We start from the raw sequence: 17,925 nt of genomic DNA on the forward strand, positions 1-17,925 counted from the left end.
AAGAGGACCATGATGGTCCTGAATCGCTCACCTCTTCCCACATGACCCAGTTTTGAGTAGGACGTCGTTTTTTCTATTATTTGACATAGTGACCTAGTTTTTGAGCTCATGTGACCCAGTTTTGAACTTGACCTAGATATAATCAAGATAAAAATTCTGACCAATTTTCATGAAGATCCATTGAAAAATATGGTCTCTAGAGAGGTCACACAGTTCTTCTATTATTTGACCTATTGACCTAGTTTTCGAAGGTACGTGACCCTGTTTTGAACTTTATCTAGATATCATCAAGGTGAAAATTCAGATCAATTTTCAGGAAGATCCATTGAGAAATATGGCCTCTAAAGAGGTCAAAAGATATTAATAATTTTAGACCTACTGACCTAGTTTTTGACCGCAGTTGACCCAGTTTCAAATTTGACCTAGATATCATCAAGATGAACATTCAGACCAACTTTCATACAAATCCCATGAAAAGTATGGCCTCTAGAGAGGTCACAAGGTTTTTTTATTATTTGACCTACTGACCTAGTTTTTGAAGGCACGTGATCCAGTTTCAAACTTGACCTAGATATCATCAAGGTGAACATTCTGACCAATTTTTACGGAGATCCATTCACAAGTGTGGCCTCTAGAGAGGTGACAAGGTTTTTCTATTTTCAGACCTACTGACCTAGTTTTTGACCGCACATGACCCTGTTTCTAACTTGACCTAGATATCATCAAGGTAAATATTCAGACCAATTTTCATACAGATCCCATGAAAAATATGGCCTTTAGAGAGGTCACAAGGTTTTTCTATTATTTGACCTACTGACCTAGTTTTTGGCGGCACGTGACCCACTTTCGAACTTGACCTAGAGATCATCAAGATGAACATTCAGACCAATTTTCATACAGATCCCATGAAAATTATGGCCTCTAGAGAGGTCACAAGGTTTTTCTATTATTTGACCTATTGACCTAGTTTTTGAAGGCACGTGACCCACTTTCAAAGTTGACCTAAATGTCATCAAGGTGAACATTCTGACCAATTTTCATGAAGATCTCATGAAATATTTGGCCTCTAGAGAGGTCACAAGGTTTTTCTATTTTTAGACCTACTGACCTAGTTTTTGACCGCACGTGACCCAGTTTCGAACTTGACCTAGATATCATCAAGATGAACATTCAGACCAACTTTCATACAGATCCCATGAAAAATATGGCCTTTAGAGAGGTCACAAGGTTTTTCTATTATTTGACCCACTGACCTAGTTTTAGAGGGCACGTGACCCAGTTTCAAACTTGACCTAGATAACATCAAGGTGAACGTTCTGACCAATTTTCATGAAGATCTTGTGAAATATATGGCCTCTAAGGAGGTCACAAGGTTTTTCTATTTATAGACCTACTGACCTAGTTTTTGATGGCACGTGACCCAGTTTTGAACTTGACCTAGATATCATCAAGATGAACATTCTGACCAATTTTCATGAAGATCTTGTGAAATATATGGCCTCTAGAGAGGTCACAATGTTTTTCTATTTTTAGACCTACTGACCTAGTTTTTGAAGGCACGTGACCCAGTTTCGAACTTGACCTAGATATCATCAAGATGAACATTCTGACCAACTTTCATAAAGATCCCATGAAAAATGTGACCTCTAGAGTGGTCACAAGCAAAAGTTTACGGACGGACGCACGCACGGACGGACGGACAACGGACGACGGACACCGCGCTATCACAAAAGCTCACCTTGTCACTTTGTGACAGGTGAGCTAATAAAATAAAGTTCCCAATTAACTGACTTGTAATCAGTTAATTGCAAGCATTTGTGAGTTACCATGTACTGATTATGTTCCATTCAGACATGAAAAATCGCAGTACTCAGGCTAGTAGAATCATATTTTAAAATCTGGATCAATATTCATCAACATTTCAAGTCCGAAATACTCAGTTTTCCTTAGATTTGTTCATAGTAAGGCCTGTAGCTACAAAACACACATTCAAACCAAGTTTCATCAAACTCTGTGCTAATTAAAGAATAATGAAGCACAAACAAAATTTAGAATTTCAAGGTCTAAGAAATTGATGAATACAGATCGAGGTATATCAAATTTATCAAATCTGCAATATTGGAAATATATCTGAATTTTCATTATTTCATAAAGTTGAAATAAAGGGAAATAAACCTTACTGAGCAACAAAATATTCACTGTAAGAGTGATAAATTAAGCAATCAACCGATTACATATACAGTATGAGACAAATTTTTACATTACGGACTTTATAAAACATATAATAACAAGAGCCATGTTAGACATGGCTAATCCCCCCGCCGGGCATATTATAACTAAAGGCTAAAGTTCCTGGCAAGTTAGTGTCTGAAAGTATTAATTTTGGGGAAAGCTTTGAAGAACCGTTAAGTTGTGGTCTGCATCAGGGGTTTTAAAGATGTGGAAGAAAGAATAAGTCAGTGGTGAGGTGGTTTATTGCCAAATTTTATTAATTTTCATGAACAGTATAGCTATGATGTTTTCCTATATGGCTACTGTAAAAAGAAGGAATGGAAAGCTAACAGGGAACAAGAGTGCCAGAATATCACAATATACGCCCGTCACAGCAAATTTCTTTACTCTAGCAGCTATATTTGCAAATTGAATTTTAATTTTGTGTTTATTTAGTAATCACTGTAAGTCTTTTGTTTTTCTAAGTCCACAAACAAACTCCTTACCAGGTAGAGATACCTTAAAATACACCTAAAATTGGAATGTAACATCTATGTTGTACCACAGAAAAGTGGTCTTGTTTTTCCCTTACGGTCAATTATAAAAATGTTACAATATAAGTTATTTATAGTAACAACTAAGGGAAGTTAATCTTAAAAAAAAAAAAAATTGTAAGTCCACACAAAAATTTTACCAGGTAGAGATAGCTCAAAATACACCTCAAAATTAGATGTAGCATGCATGTTGTACTACAGAAAAGTGGTCTCGATTTTTCCCTACGACTAGTAATGAAAAAGTTACAATAAAAGCTATTTAACAACAAAGGGAAGTAATTCTAAAGAAGGGAACTGCGCATGACACTTCGTCTCATGATGGTGTATAATTGTGCCAAGTTACATCAAAATCCCTCCATGCATGAAGAAGAAATGCTTCGGACAAAGTCATTCTTGTATCTGACCTTTGGCCTCTAAGTGTGACCTTGACCTTAGACCTAGGGACCTGGATCTTGTGCATGAGACTCTGTCTCGTGGTGGTGAACATTTGTGCCAAGTTATATCAAAATCCCTCAATGCATGAAGTAGAAATGCTCCGGACAAGGTTTTCATTCTTGTATCCTTTGACCTCTAAGTGCGACCTTGACCTTAGACCTAGGGACCTGGTTCTTGCGCAAGACACTCCGCCTCGTAGTGGTGAACATTTGTGCCAAGATATATCAAAATCCCTCAATGCATGAAGAAGATATGCTCCGGACAAATATTTTTAAGAAAATATGATAAAGGGGAATAACTCAAAAAATAGGCAAGGTAGAGTTATTGTTCTTGCACACTGCACTTTCTCTCAATGTGGTCTATCAGTGTATGAAGTTTGAAGAAAATCCCTCCAGTACTTTTGGAGTTATGCTCCGGACAAAATTTTTTAAGAAAATAAGATCAAGGGGAATAACTAAAAAAAATAGGCAAGGTAGAGTTATTGTTCTTGCACACTGCATTTCCTCCCAATGTGTTCTATCAGTGTATGAAGTTTGAAGAAAATCCCTCCAGTACTTTTGGAGTTATGCTCCGGACAAAGATTGTTGCGGACGGACGGACAGACGCACGCAAGGACGGAGTGAATTTCTAATATCCCTTTCGCCTTTGGCGGGGGGATAAATTAAAGACTTATCAATCAAATATACATTTATGGACAAGAAATTTCACCAGGAAACTCCTTTCTCAATTAACCTTTAGCCTGCTTGTGGCAAGTGATTCTGCCTTTGCAACTAGTGCAGACCAAGATCAGCCTGCACATCAGGTTGATCATGGTCTGCACTGTCCGCTATTCAGTTAGTAAATTTTCAGTGAACACCCCTTCGAATAACAAGAGATCACAGAGTGATCTTGGCGCCCACCAATGTGCCATTTTTGTGTGTTCCAAATTTCAAGACTTACTGACTAGCTCAAGGTCAAATTTCATTTCCGTACACAACACTGTGCATGTGGTCCAAATTCCCAAAGCTGTAGCTTGAGAAATGTGGAAGTAGGTCACTAGATCAATTTCAAGGACTAAGTGATTTGTACACAAAACTATGCATGTGCATCAAGTTTGAAGACTGTAGTTTGAGAAATTGGAAAGTAGGTCACTAGGTCAATCTTAAGATCAAAGTTTATTTCGGTACACAAAACTATGCAAGTGGTCCAAATTTTAAGGCTGTAGCTTGAGAAATGTGAAAGTAGGTCACTAGGTCAAAATCAAGGTCAAATTTCACTTCAGAACACAAATCTACGCATGTGGTCCAAATTTGAAGCCTGTACCTTCAAAAATGTGAAAGTAGGTCACTAGGTCAATGTAAAGGTCAAAGTTTGTTTCGGTACACAATCCTATTCATGTGGTCTAAATTTGAAGCCTGTAGCTATAGATATGTGAAAGTAGGTCACTAGGTCAATCTTAAGGTCAAAGTTCATTTCGGTAAACAAAACTATGCAAGTGGTCCAAATTTGAAGGCTATAGCTTGAGAAATGTGAAAGTAGGTCACTAGGTCAAAATGAAGGTCAAATTTTATTTCGGAATACAAAACTATGCATGTGGTCAAAATTTGAAGCCTGTACCATCAAAAATGATAAAGTAGGTCACTAGGTCAAGGTAAAGGTGAAAGTTTGTTTCGGTACATAAAACCATGCATGTGATCCAAATTTGAAGGCTGTAGCTTGAGAAATGTGAAAGTTGGTCACTGGGTCAAAATCAAGGTCAAATTCCATTTTGGAACATGAAATTATGCATGTGGTTCAAATTTGAAGCCTGTACCTTCAAATATGTGAAAGTAGGTCACTAGGTCAATGTCAAGGTCAAAGTTTATTTCAGTGCACAAAACTATGCACGTGGTCCAAATTTGAAGGCTGTGGCTACAGAAATGTGAAAGTAGGTCACTAGGTCAAAATCAAGGTCAGCTCATGTCAAGGTTCATCTTGCCACTCAAAACCATACATGTGGTCCAAATCTGAATGTTGTAGGTTATTGACAAGAAGTTTTTAAAAACTTTTCCCTATATAAATCTGTATGAACCATGTGACCCCCGGGGCGGCGCCGTATTTGACCCTAGGGGGATAATTTGAACAATCTTAGTAGAAGACCACTAGATGATGTCACATACAAAATATCAAAGCCCTAGGCCCTGTGGTTTTGGACAAGAGGTTTTTCAAAGTTTTTCCCTATATAAGTCTATATAAACCATGTGACCCCCGGGGCGGGGCCATATTAGACCCAAGGGAAATAATTTGAATCATCTTGGTAGAGGACCACTAGATGATGCTTCATACCAAATATCAAAGCCCTAGGCTCTGTGGTTTTGGGCAAGAAGATTTTCAAAGTTTTTCCCTATATATATCTATGTAAATTATAGAAATAAACAAAGGGCCATAACTTACTAAAAAATTGTTGCACCAGTGGGATTTTAAGGGGGACACAACTAGGGTACCAATACATCATTCTGACAAAGTTTGGTAAAAATCCCCCTGGTAATTTCTGAGGAGATGCAATAACGAGAAACTGTTAACGGAAGGACGGATGGACGGAATGACGGACGGACGGACGGAAGGACAACGGACCACGGATGCAGAGTGATTTGAATAGCCCACCATCTGATGATGGTGGGCTAATAAATGGTACTGCCCAAATTGAATGATGGACCAGTCCATTTTAGAAATTTAGCAGGGTAAGGGTTAAACAACTGTAACATTACCTTTCCTAGAAAAGCGAAAGCATTTCCATTACCAGATTCTGATGCCATTAAAAAGTAATGCTGAGCCCGCTGAAAAACAATTATAAAATTTCCAAAATTTCACATAGTACATATAAACAGCATTTAAGCAAAACAGCCTTTTGAAAGAAAACAAATTTTGCATTTAAATACTTATTTCTGATAGATTTCCAAATATCATCTGTTTAAGTAACAGTAGCATTAAAATTCTGCCTCATTAAAGGGCACATGTGCCTTTCATTCTTTTTAGATGAGATGGAATGGAGATTAAATCTATCAGATGCTTTATATCTACTAAGAATATGTAACAATTGTTTCAAGATATCGCCATTAGTAGTATCAAAACATCAAATAGGATGGATACTACACTGAGCAATATCATTTAAACAGACTCTGTCTTTACATTATAATGGATGTAATGAACTTTGCATACCTCATGGTTCACAGGAACACCTCTACCACCCTGGTAATACAACTGACCCAACACAACCTGTAAAACATACATATACAAGAGGACCATGATGGTCCTGAATCGCTCACCTCTTCCCATATGACCCAGTTTTGAGTATGACGTCGTTTTTTCTATTATTTGACATAGTGACCTAGTTTTTGAGCTCATGTGACCCAGTTTTGAACCTGACCTAGATATTATCAAGATAAAAATTCTGACCAATTTTCATGAAGATCCATTGAAAAATATGGTCTCTAGAGAGGTCACAAGGTTTTTCTATTATTTGACCTATTGACCTAGTTTTCAAAGGTACGTGACCCTGTTTTGAACTTAACCTAGATATCAAGGTGAACATTCTCACTAATTTTCATGAAGATCTCATGAAAAATATGGCCTCTAGAGAGGTCACAAGGTTTTTCTATTTTTATACCTACTGGCCTAGTTTTTGACTGTACGTGACCCAGTTTCGAAACTGACCTAGATATCATCAAGGTGAACATTCAGATCAATTTTCATGAAGATCCATTGAAAAATATGGCCTCTTGAGAGGTCAAAAGATTTTTCTAATTTTAGACCTACTGACCTAGTTTTTGACCGCAGTTGACCCAGTTTCAAACCTGACCTAGATATCATCAAGATGAAAATTCAGACCAACTTTCATACAGATCCCATGAAAAGTATGGCCTCTACAGAGGTCACAAGGTTTTTTTATTATTTGACCTACTGACCTAGTTTTTTATGGCACGTGACCCAGTTTCAAACTTGACCTAGATATCATCAAGGTGAACATTCTGACCAATTTTCATGAAGATCCATTCAAGGGTATGGCCTCTAGAGAGGTCACAAGGTTTTTCTATTTCAAGACCTACTGACCTAGTTTTTGATCGCAGTTGACCCAGTTTCAAACTTGACCTATATATCATCAAGATAAACATTCAGACCAACTTTCATACAGATCCCATGAAAAATATGGCCTCTAGAGAGGTCACAACGTTTTTTCATTATTTGACCTACTGACCTACTTTTTGATGGCACGTGACCCACTTTCGAACTTGACTTAGATATCATCAAGATGAACATTCTGACCAACTTTTTATGGAGATCCATTCATAAGTATGGCCTCTAGAGAGGTCACAAGGTTTTTCTATTTTTAGACCTACTGACCTAGTTTTTGACCGCACTTGACCCTGTTTCGAACTTGACCTAGATATCATCAAGATGAACATTCAGACCAACTTTCATATAGATCCCATGAAAAATATGGCCTTTAGAGAGGTCACAAGGTTTTTCTATTATTTGACCTACTGACCTATTTTTTGACGGCACGTGACCCACTTTCGAACTTGACCTAGATATCATCAAGATGAACATTCAGACCAACTTTCATACAGATCCCATGAAAAATATGGCCTCTAGAGAGGTCACAAGGTTTTTCTATTATTTGACCTAATGACCTAGTTTTTGACGGCACGTGACCCACTTTCGAACTTGACCTAGATATCATCAAGGTGAACATTCTGACCAATTTTCATGAAGATCTCATGAAATATATGGCCTCTAGAGAGGTCACAAGGTTTTTCTATTTTTAGACCTACTGACCTAGTTTTTGACCGCACGTGACCCACTTTCGAACTTGACCTAGATATCATCAAGATGAACATTCAGACCAACTTTCATACAGATCCCATGAAAAATATGGCCTTTAGAGAGGTCACAAGGTTTTTCTATTATTTGACCTACTGACCTAGTTTTTGACGGCAATTGACCCAGTTTCGAACTTGACCTAGATATCATCAAGGTGAACGTTCTGATCAATTTTCATGAAGATCTTGTGAAATATATGGCCTCTAGAGAGGTCACAAGGTTTTTCTATTTTTAGACCTACTGACCTAGTTTTTGACGGCACGTGACCCAGTTTCGAACTTGACCTAGATATCATCAAGGTGAACATTCTGACCAACTTTCATAAAGATCCCATGAAAAATGTGACCTCTAGAGTGGTCACAAGCAAAAGTTTACGTACTGACGCACGCACGCACGCACGCACGCATGGACGGACGACGGACACCGCGCGATCACAAAAGCTCACCTTGTCACTTTGTGACAGGTGAGCTAATAAAAACAACTGAATTAAGTACAGCACAAACACTTTAACAAAGTAATTAACAGGTATATATCCATCCAGTTTCAAAGTCTGAAAGCAAGATGTACATTCAGGAATGTCAAATATTTGATCTGCCTGCACTTTGTTTACAGTAAATATATTCTACTTTATTTTTGTTGATTTGTCTGCTGCTGTAGACGGGCTTATACATACAAACTTGCATCGCAATATGTGCTATTTAATAACGACAGATCAGCATCTGCCAAACTTAAAATATTTCACAATGTTTTGAGGTTTGTGCCAAACTTAGCAAAAATACATTGAAACTAGAGCTGCTTTTGAGAAAAGCGCATGTCTCCCACAACTGCCTAATCATCTAGATTGGCATTTCTTCTCCATTATGTATCTGAGTCAACCATGCACCAAGACCTGTATCACTGGCATCAGTATTTTCGGTAATTCAAGGGCCATAATTCTGAAGTGCCTGGGCAGATTTAGATAGATAGATTTATTTCTGTGTACAATGTACATATTCATGGCAATATAAATAACAACACACAGATAACAATGAACAAGTATGCATGTTAAATAAAGTCATGTCATATACATTATAACACAAAGGATGACACAAAAAAGAGATAGAAATCATCTCTTATTTCCATTGTTGTCCTTGTGTAGTATAATATGGTATGACATGGGAAGACATATCACAGAAAAAAAAAACGAAAGACTTAGGTTATCACAATTCATAGATATAAAATTATAACAAGAGCTTTCCGTAAGACAGCGCACTCCACTATTTGGCGATTTGACAGTAAAATGAATATATATCTCAATAAGAGACCTCTACTTCAAAAGGAAGATACACCAAGGGGCATAACTCTGTCAAGAACACAAATAAGAGTTATTGGGATTGTTACCACACATGCAGATGATGATGGTAAAGATATATTTTGAGTTTCAAGTCATTATCTTATATAGTACCAAAGTTATGTCCAGAAAACATAGTTTGTTAAAAAATTTAAGTATGAAAGGGGCATAATTTGGTTAAAAATACAAATCAGAGTTATGGGGATTGTTACCACACATGCAGATGATGATGATAAAGATACATTTTAAGTTTCAAGTCTTTATCTTATATTGCATTAAAGTTATATCCAGAAAGCGAAGATTGCAAAAAAAAAACTTTAAGTACAAAAGGGGCATAATTCTGTCAAAAATACAATAAGAGTTATGGGGTTTGTAACCACACATGCAGATGATGATTATAAAGAAATATTTTTAATTTCAAGTCATTATCTTTTAAAGAACCAAAGATATGTCTATAAACAAAGCTTTCGAAAAAATTTAACATGAAAATAATTCCAAGTATAACAACTGTGTGACCATGACCTTTGGTATAATGGGCTCATCCCCTGCACATACTTTGTTTGTATGCTGAACAATATTTATGTGAACTTACAGTAACATATAAGCAATAGTAACAAAAATATAACAGAAAAACAAAGGTTGCCGAAAAACTTTAACTTAAAAATAACCTAAGTATAACACCTTGGTGACTTTGACCTTGGGTATAATGGGCCCAGCCCCTGTACACACTTTGTTTGTATGCTGGACAATGTTTATGTAAAGTTACAGTAAGATATAGCAATAGTAACAAAGCTATGACAGAAAAACAAAGGTTGCCGAAAAACTTTAACCTTGAAAATAACCTAAGTATAACACCTTGGTGACCTTGACCTTGGGAATAATGGGCTCAGCCCCTACACATACTTTGTTTGTATAATGGACAATGTTTATGTGAAGTTACAGTAAGATATAAGCAATAGTAACAGAGATATGACAGAAAAACAAAGGTTGCCGAAAAACTTTAACCAAGAAAGGTCACGCCGACGCTGATGCCGGGGCAAGTAGAATAGCCCCCCTATTCTCCGAATAGTGGAGCTAAAAAACTAACATTATCACAATAGATGGATTAAAAAATGAGTATTATATATTATCATCTTATATATTATTCTATGTAACTGAAATTGCTAAATTATCTGGTAAAATAAGGTAACAAGTACGCTGCCTGGGCAGTCCAAGCGCGCAGTACTGCACCTTATGAAAAACTTGAAGCTAAATTATGAATGTAAGATATGAAACTTTTTATGGTAAAATCATGCAATGAAACATCTGACAAACAATGACTAGCAGAGAATAAATCTATCAGAATAAAATCATACTGGAACCTTAAAAATGATTAAAACAATTTTAAACAAATTCAGATAATACTAATCAGGTGATCTTTGACCTTTGACTTAAATGTTGAAATTTCTGTTGCATCCCTAACAGTTTGTGGCAAGCTGTTCCACAGGTTACAGCCATTATATGCGAAAGATTTTTTACCAAAGCCTTTCACTTTTGGAATAGCAAAACGTTTACTATCTGAATAAGCATTGTCCATATTGTCCAAAGTAGAATTAACTTTTACACTAAATCTTGTGGGGTACTTATGTACTGCACTAACAGGAATAAAATGCTTTCTCATGTAAGCAGGAGCAATGTTAGAGTGCATCTTAAAGACATGACATAGAGGTATTTGACTGACCCTACTTGCCACAGGTAACCAGGCGTGCAAAATGTTCTTTATCAATATGTGACCTGGGGTTTAAATTAAAAATAAATCTGATCAATTTGTTCTGGGTTACCTGTAACTTCTGTTTTAACTCTTGAGTTAAACTATAGAACCAAGCAGAAGACGCATGATCAAAATGGCATTTTATGAGGGACACTATGAGGAAATTCTTTGTATGCTGAGTGAGGAACTGACTTCCTGTACAAAAAATTTAACCTGGTATTTGATTTTCTTATTATACACCTTGCCATAGTTTCAAAAGACAGACTTTGATCTAGAGTTGCACCAAGATATTTGACAGAAGTTTTGGATTCAATGCTATGATCTTTGCATTTTATGTTGAGCTGGGACTGGGACCTTAACCTCTGTTTAGACCCAAACAGGATGGTTTCAGTTTTACCAAGGTGCAAAGAAGGTTTGTTAGCAATAAGCCACTCACTAACATTATTCAAGTCCTCACTCAAGAGACATTCTATGCCTTTCTTATATTTGGCACTGACTAAGATTGCAGAGTCATCTGCATACAGTAGTAGTTTATGTTTAATAACTGCAGACATATCATTTACATAAATTTAAAAGAGCAAAGGGCCTAATATTGACCCCTGAGGAACACCACAAGAAATACTTGCTTTTGTAGACAATATACCTGATATGTCAACTAACTGATGTCTGTCAGAGAGATAAGATGAAAACCAACTAACTGTAGGAACATCAAGACCTAAGGCTTTTAATTTCATTAAGAGAATTGAATAGTTGACTGTATCAAAGGCTTTTTGTAGGTCAAGTAGGACCATACCAACAAGGTGACCTTTATCCATCTCAAAACGAACATAATCTGACAGGTGGATGAGACAAGTATCAGTTGAAAAACCATGTCTGAATCCTGATTGAAACTCATACAGAAGATTATTCTGAACAAGATATTCCTCTAACTGGTCAAAAATAACCCTCTCGAGAATTTTTGATGCAATACTCAAAATCGAGACAGGACGGTAATTCCCAACATCAGTCTTGTCGTTCTTTTTAAATAGGGGAACTACCTGTGCACACTTCAAATCATCTGGAATCACCCCTTGTATAATCGACAAGTTAATAATATGTGAGAGTGGCCCAGAAATGAGTGAAGCAGAGTCTTTGACAAAACATGAAGGGATTCCATCTAAGCCTGTTGCCTTGCTGGTACAAAGATTATTTAGGTATTTAAAAACTTTACTTTCATGCACAATAGAAAATGAAAAACTGTTTTGTTTAACACCTTTGGAAGAATAAAAACTAAAAATGAAACTGCTTCTAAACTTATTCACCACATAGGTAGTTTACTAACAAGCTTATCTGCAACTGTAGTATAAAAATCATTAAATTTTTCAGCAATTTTCAATTTGTCAAAACATATTTCTCCTTCTATGTTCAAACCAATATTACTTGAGCACTGATCTTTCTTACTTGGCAGACCCAATTTTTTGAGACTTTTCCCAAGGATTTAGAATCTGAATGATTACTTTCCAATAATGACTTGAAAAAATTCTTTTTAGCATTCAAAATAATAGTATTTGCCTTATTCTTCATGGCCCTAAAGTGTTTAAAGTTTGCTTCACATTTATCTCGCTTAAAAGTATAAAATGCTTTATCTCTGTCTTTGGCTAGTTATCGAACTTGGCCGAGGACTTATTGGCAAACACATTTTGTTTAAGTTTGGTGAAGATTGGATGAAAAATGTTCGACTTAAAGAGTGCCGACAAGATTTGTGACAGACAGACACACACACACACACAGATAGGAGTAAATCAATATGTCTCCCACCAGTGGTGTGGGAGACAATTAAGAGGAAATATCTCGGGGTTGGGGAGGTGGGGTTGGGGGATATCCGTGCTATTGTGGTCTGAAGCCCTGGCTACTTTTCCTTAAAGGTTTTAATAGGCGGACCCCAAAACTTTCATCTCTACTTTGAAACTTCCTCCTTCTACTTCAATAATTAATGAAACCCCTGAATGTAAAGTTAATTCCCATACCTGGGCTTGAACATCTCCCTTATCAGCTAGGAATTCATAGTACTGTAGAAGATCATCGTCCATCATAGACCCGACACCACTGTCCTTGTTCTCTGCTTGTTCATGTAACCGTATTCTCTGTACTACTGGACTACCAGAAGACGTATTCTCAGCAACTGAAAGCATATTATACTATCCATAATAAAAATTTTAAACTAACTTATGGTGAAAACCAGAAAGGTCAGTACTAAACTACAGGAATACTTCATAGATTATATTATGTTAAAGCTGCTTAATTCAAACACATAAGCAAACAAGAGGACCATGATGGTCTTGAATCGCTCACCTGTCCCTACATGACCTAGTTTTGAACTGAGTATGACGTCGTTTTTCTTCTATTATTTGACATAGTGACCTAGTTTTTGAGCTAATGTGAGCCAGTTTTGCACTTGACTTAGATATCATCAAGATAAAAATTCTGCCCAATTTGCGTGAAGATCCATTGAAAAATATGGCCTCTAGAGAGGTCACAAGGTTTTTCTATTATCTGACCTAATGACCTAGTTTTTGAAGGCATGTGACCCAGTTCTGAACTTGACCTAGATATCATCAAGGTGAACATTCTCACCAATTTTCATGAAGATCTCATGAAAAATATGACCTCTAGAGAGGTCACAAGGTTTTTCTATTTTTGTACCTAATGACCTAGTTTTTGAAGGCACGTGAACCAGTTTCCAACTTGACCTAGATATCATCAAGATGAACATTCAGACCAACTTTCATACAGATCCCATGAAAAATACGGCCTCTAGAGAGGTCACAAGGTCTTTTTATTATTTGACCTACTGACCTAGTTTTTGAAGGCATGTGACCCAGTTTCAAACCTGACCTAGATATCATCAAGGTGAACATTCTAATTTTCATGAAGATCCATTGAAAAGTATGGCCTCTAGACAGGTCACAAGGTTTTTCTATTTTTAGACCTACTGACCTAGTTTTGGACTGCACGTGACCCAGTTTCAAACTTGACCTAGATATCATCAAGATGAACATTCTGACCAACTTTCATAAAGATCCCATGAAAAATGTGACCTCTAGAGTGGTCACAAGCAGAAGTTTACGTACGGACACACGCACGTACGCACGGACGACAGACGCTGCGTGATCACAAAAGCTCACCTTGTCACTTTGTGACATGTGAGCTAAAAACATTTAGCAGAAACTTTCAACTATTAGCAGTAAACTTGTCAACTTTAAGCAGAAACCTTTCAATATCTGTTTGAACCAAATACTATCATGTGTGATCTGTTTAAACTAAACCATAGCAGATTCAATCTCTCCTTTATAAATAAACAAAACTATGCTGTCTACCTGTTATTTGCAAACACTGTTATTAAAGACAGGCAACAATTACATGAAACTGTGTGACCTAACTGTAGTTACAGTTGTTTTGAAATTCATTACACTAGAATGCAAGAATGAGACAACACTGTATGACCTACCTATAGTTGCAGTGTATGTAAATATGAGACAAAAATGTGTAACATACCTGTAGTTGCAACCTTTCTGTAATATGTTAAAGCTGTTTCACACTTTGACTCAACACCGATACCAGACAAATATCTGTAGCCCTGAAATTAATTGAATCTCAGCTGTAATTTTCTCTAAATTACATCTTTAGGCACAGCAACACTGAAAATAATTTCCTTTCAAATCAAGTGAGTGAAAGAAATCTTGAGACGGAAGCAAATTTTGTTAAAACTGAATATCTACTTAAAAAGAAAATTTGTTTTAATTTTATTCAATCTGGAACCTCTCTGGTAAAGTAAGCCACTGCCTGATGCACTATATAGGGCAGCCTAAAAATGACTTCCATGCTATTTCCATTAGTTTCTTAAAATAATGAAGAAACCTTTTGCTAAATCAAAAAAAGCATTGCACTAGAAAATGGGACTTTTAAAAAATAATAATACATTAGGGTTACTGAGAAAGTAGTATTATTGGAACTACATGTCAAATTATGTGAAAATAAATTTTCTGCTTCTAAATAATATTCTATGAAGTACTACCAGAACGTTGGATTACTTTATTCACAACAGAAGAAAGATGTCTTCCCTTTGCAATAGCTGTGTCATAATAATTTTCAATTTACAAGAACCCTGCCACAGAATTCTGCTGATATCCACGTCCTTTATTTCACACAAGACCTTATGCCTTCTATTATATATCAAATATTAATTGAAGCAGAAAGCATACCATCTTAGCAAAAGAGTCACACGACACCTTAATCCTTCCAAGAGTAATTCAAAATGGAACGGATACATCCTGAACCTACCAGTACCACCTGAGCAAGAGGATAACCACCCCGTGCAGCGAAAGTAAAACATATCAATGCCTGAACTTACCAGTACCATCTGAGCAAGAGGATAACCACCCCGTGCAGCGAAAGTAAAACATATCAGTGCCTGAACTTACCAGTACCATCTGAGCAAGAGGATAACCACCCCTTGCAGCGAAAGTAAAACATATCAATGCCTGAACTTACCAGTACCATCTGAGCAAGAGGATAACCACCCCGTGCAGCGAAAGTAAAACATATCAATGCCTGAACTTACCAGTACCATCTGAGCAAGAGGATAACCACCCCTTGCAGCGAAAGTAAAACATATCAATGCCTGAACTTACCAGTACCATCTGAGCAAGAGGATAACCACCCCGTGCAGCAAAAGTAAAACATATCAATGCCTGAACTTACCAGTACCATCTGAGCAAGAGGATAACCACCCCTTGCAGCGAAAGTAAAACATATCAATGCCTGAACTTACCAGTACCATCTGAGCGAGAGGATAACCACCCCTTGCAGCGAAAGTAAAACATATCAATGCCTGAACTTACCAGTACCACCTGAGCACGAGGATAACCACCCATTGCAGCGAAAGTAAAACATATCAATGCCTGAACTTACCAGTACCACCTGAGCAAGAGGATAACCACCCCTTGCAGTGAAAGTAAAACATATCAATGCCTGGACTTACCAGTACCACCTGAGCAAGAGGATAACCACCCCTTGCAGTGAAAGTAAAACATATCAATGCCTGGACTTACCAGTACCACCTGAGCAAGAGGATAACCACCCCGTGCAGCGAAAGTAAAACATATCAATGCCTGAACTTACCAGTACCACCTGAGCACAAGGATAACCACCCCTTGCAGCGAAAGTAAAACATATCAATGCCTGAACTTACCAGTACCATCTGAGTGAGAGGATAACCACCCCTTGCAGCGAAAGTAAAACATATCAATGCCTGAACTTACCAGTACCACCTGAGCACGAGGATAACCACCCCGTGCAGCGAAAGTAAAACATATCAATGCCTGAACTTACCAGTACCATCTGAGCGAGAGGATAACCACCCCTTGCAGCGAAAGTAAAACATATCAATGCCTGAACTTGCCAGTACCATCTGAGCAAGAGGATAACCACCCCTTGCAGCGAAAGTAAAACATATCAATGCCTGAACTTGCCAGTACCATCTGAGCAAGAGGATAACCACCCCTTGCAGCGAAAGTAAAACATATCAATGCCTGAACTTGCCAGTACCATCTGAGCAAGAGGATAACCACCCCGTGCAGCGAAAGTAAAACATATCAATACCTGAACTTGCCAGTACCATCTGAGCAAGAGGATAACCACCCCTTGCAGCGAAAGTAAAACATATCAATGCCTGAACTTGCCAGTACCATCTGAGCAAGAGGATAACCACACAGCCAAAGTAAAACATATCAATGCCTGAACTTGCTAGTACCAACTGAGCAAGAGGATAACCACCCCTTGCAGCGAAAGTAAAACATACCAATGCCTGAACTTACCAGTACCATCTGAGCAAGAGGATAACCACCCCTTGCAGTGAAAGTAGAACATATCAATGCCTGAACTTACCAGTACCATCTGAGCAAGAGGATAACCACCCCGTGCAACGAAAGTAAAACATATCAATGCCTGAACTTACCAGTACCATCTGAGCAAGAGGATAACCACCCCGTGCAGCGAAAGTAAAGCATATCAATGTCTGAACTTACCAGTACCATCTGAGCAAGAGGATAACCACGCCTTGCAGCGAAAGTAAAGCATATCAATGCCTGAACTTACCAGTACCATCTGAGCAAGAGGATAACCACCCCTTGCAGCGAAAGTAAACATATCAATGCCTGAACTTACCAGTACCATCTGAGCAAGAGGATAACCACCCCGTGCAGGGTAAGTAAAACATATCAATGCCTTAACTTACCAGTACCATCTGAGCAAGAGGATAACCACCCCTTGCAGCGGAAGTAAAACATATCAATGCCTGAACTTACCAGTACCATCTGAGCAAGAGGATAACCACCCCGTGCAGCGAAAGTAAAACGTATCAATGCCTGAACTTACCAGTACCATCTGAGCAAGAGGATAACCACCCCGTGCAACGAAAGTAAAACATATCAATGCCTGAACTTACCAGTACCATCTGAGCAAGAGGATAACCACCCCGTGCAACGAAAGTAAAACATATCAATGCCTGAACTTACCAGTACCATCTGAGCAAGAGGATAACCACCCCGTGCAACGAAAGTAAAACATATCAATGCCTGAACTTACCAGTACCATCTGAGCAAGAGGATAACCACCCCTTGCAGCGAAAGTAAAACATATCAATGCCTGAACTTACCAGTACCGTCTGAGCAAGAGGATAACCACCCCGTGCAGTGAAAGTAAAACATATCAATGCCTGAACTTACCAGTACCATCTGAGCAAGAGGATAACCACCCCTTGCAGCGAA

At 37.7% G+C, this 17,925-nt stretch overlaps 1 protein-coding gene across 1 annotated transcript in view; it reads right to left on the reverse strand.

The window, feature by feature from the left end:
- The window catches only part of LOC123564555 (protein sel-1 homolog 1-like), a 48,838-nt gene that overhangs the window by 15,120 nt on the left and 15,793 nt on the right, over positions 1-17,925 (reverse strand). Inside the window, exons 7-10 of the mRNA XM_053522676.1 lie at positions 14,654-14,735; positions 13,126-13,280; positions 6,378-6,434; positions 5,927-5,995 (exon numbers count right to left, since the gene is read on the reverse strand). Coding sequence (XP_053378651.1) covers positions 5,927-5,995; positions 6,378-6,434; positions 13,126-13,280; positions 14,654-14,735 — 363 coding nt within the window. The remainder of the gene's footprint in view (positions 1-5,926; positions 5,996-6,377; positions 6,435-13,125; positions 13,281-14,653; positions 14,736-17,925) is intronic.

This window comes from Mercenaria mercenaria, chromosome 1, assembly GCF_021730395.1.
Source record: "Mercenaria mercenaria strain notata chromosome 1, MADL_Memer_1, whole genome shotgun sequence".
In the NCBI taxonomy this organism is placed as follows: domain Eukaryota; kingdom Metazoa; phylum Mollusca; class Bivalvia; order Venerida; family Veneridae; genus Mercenaria; species Mercenaria mercenaria.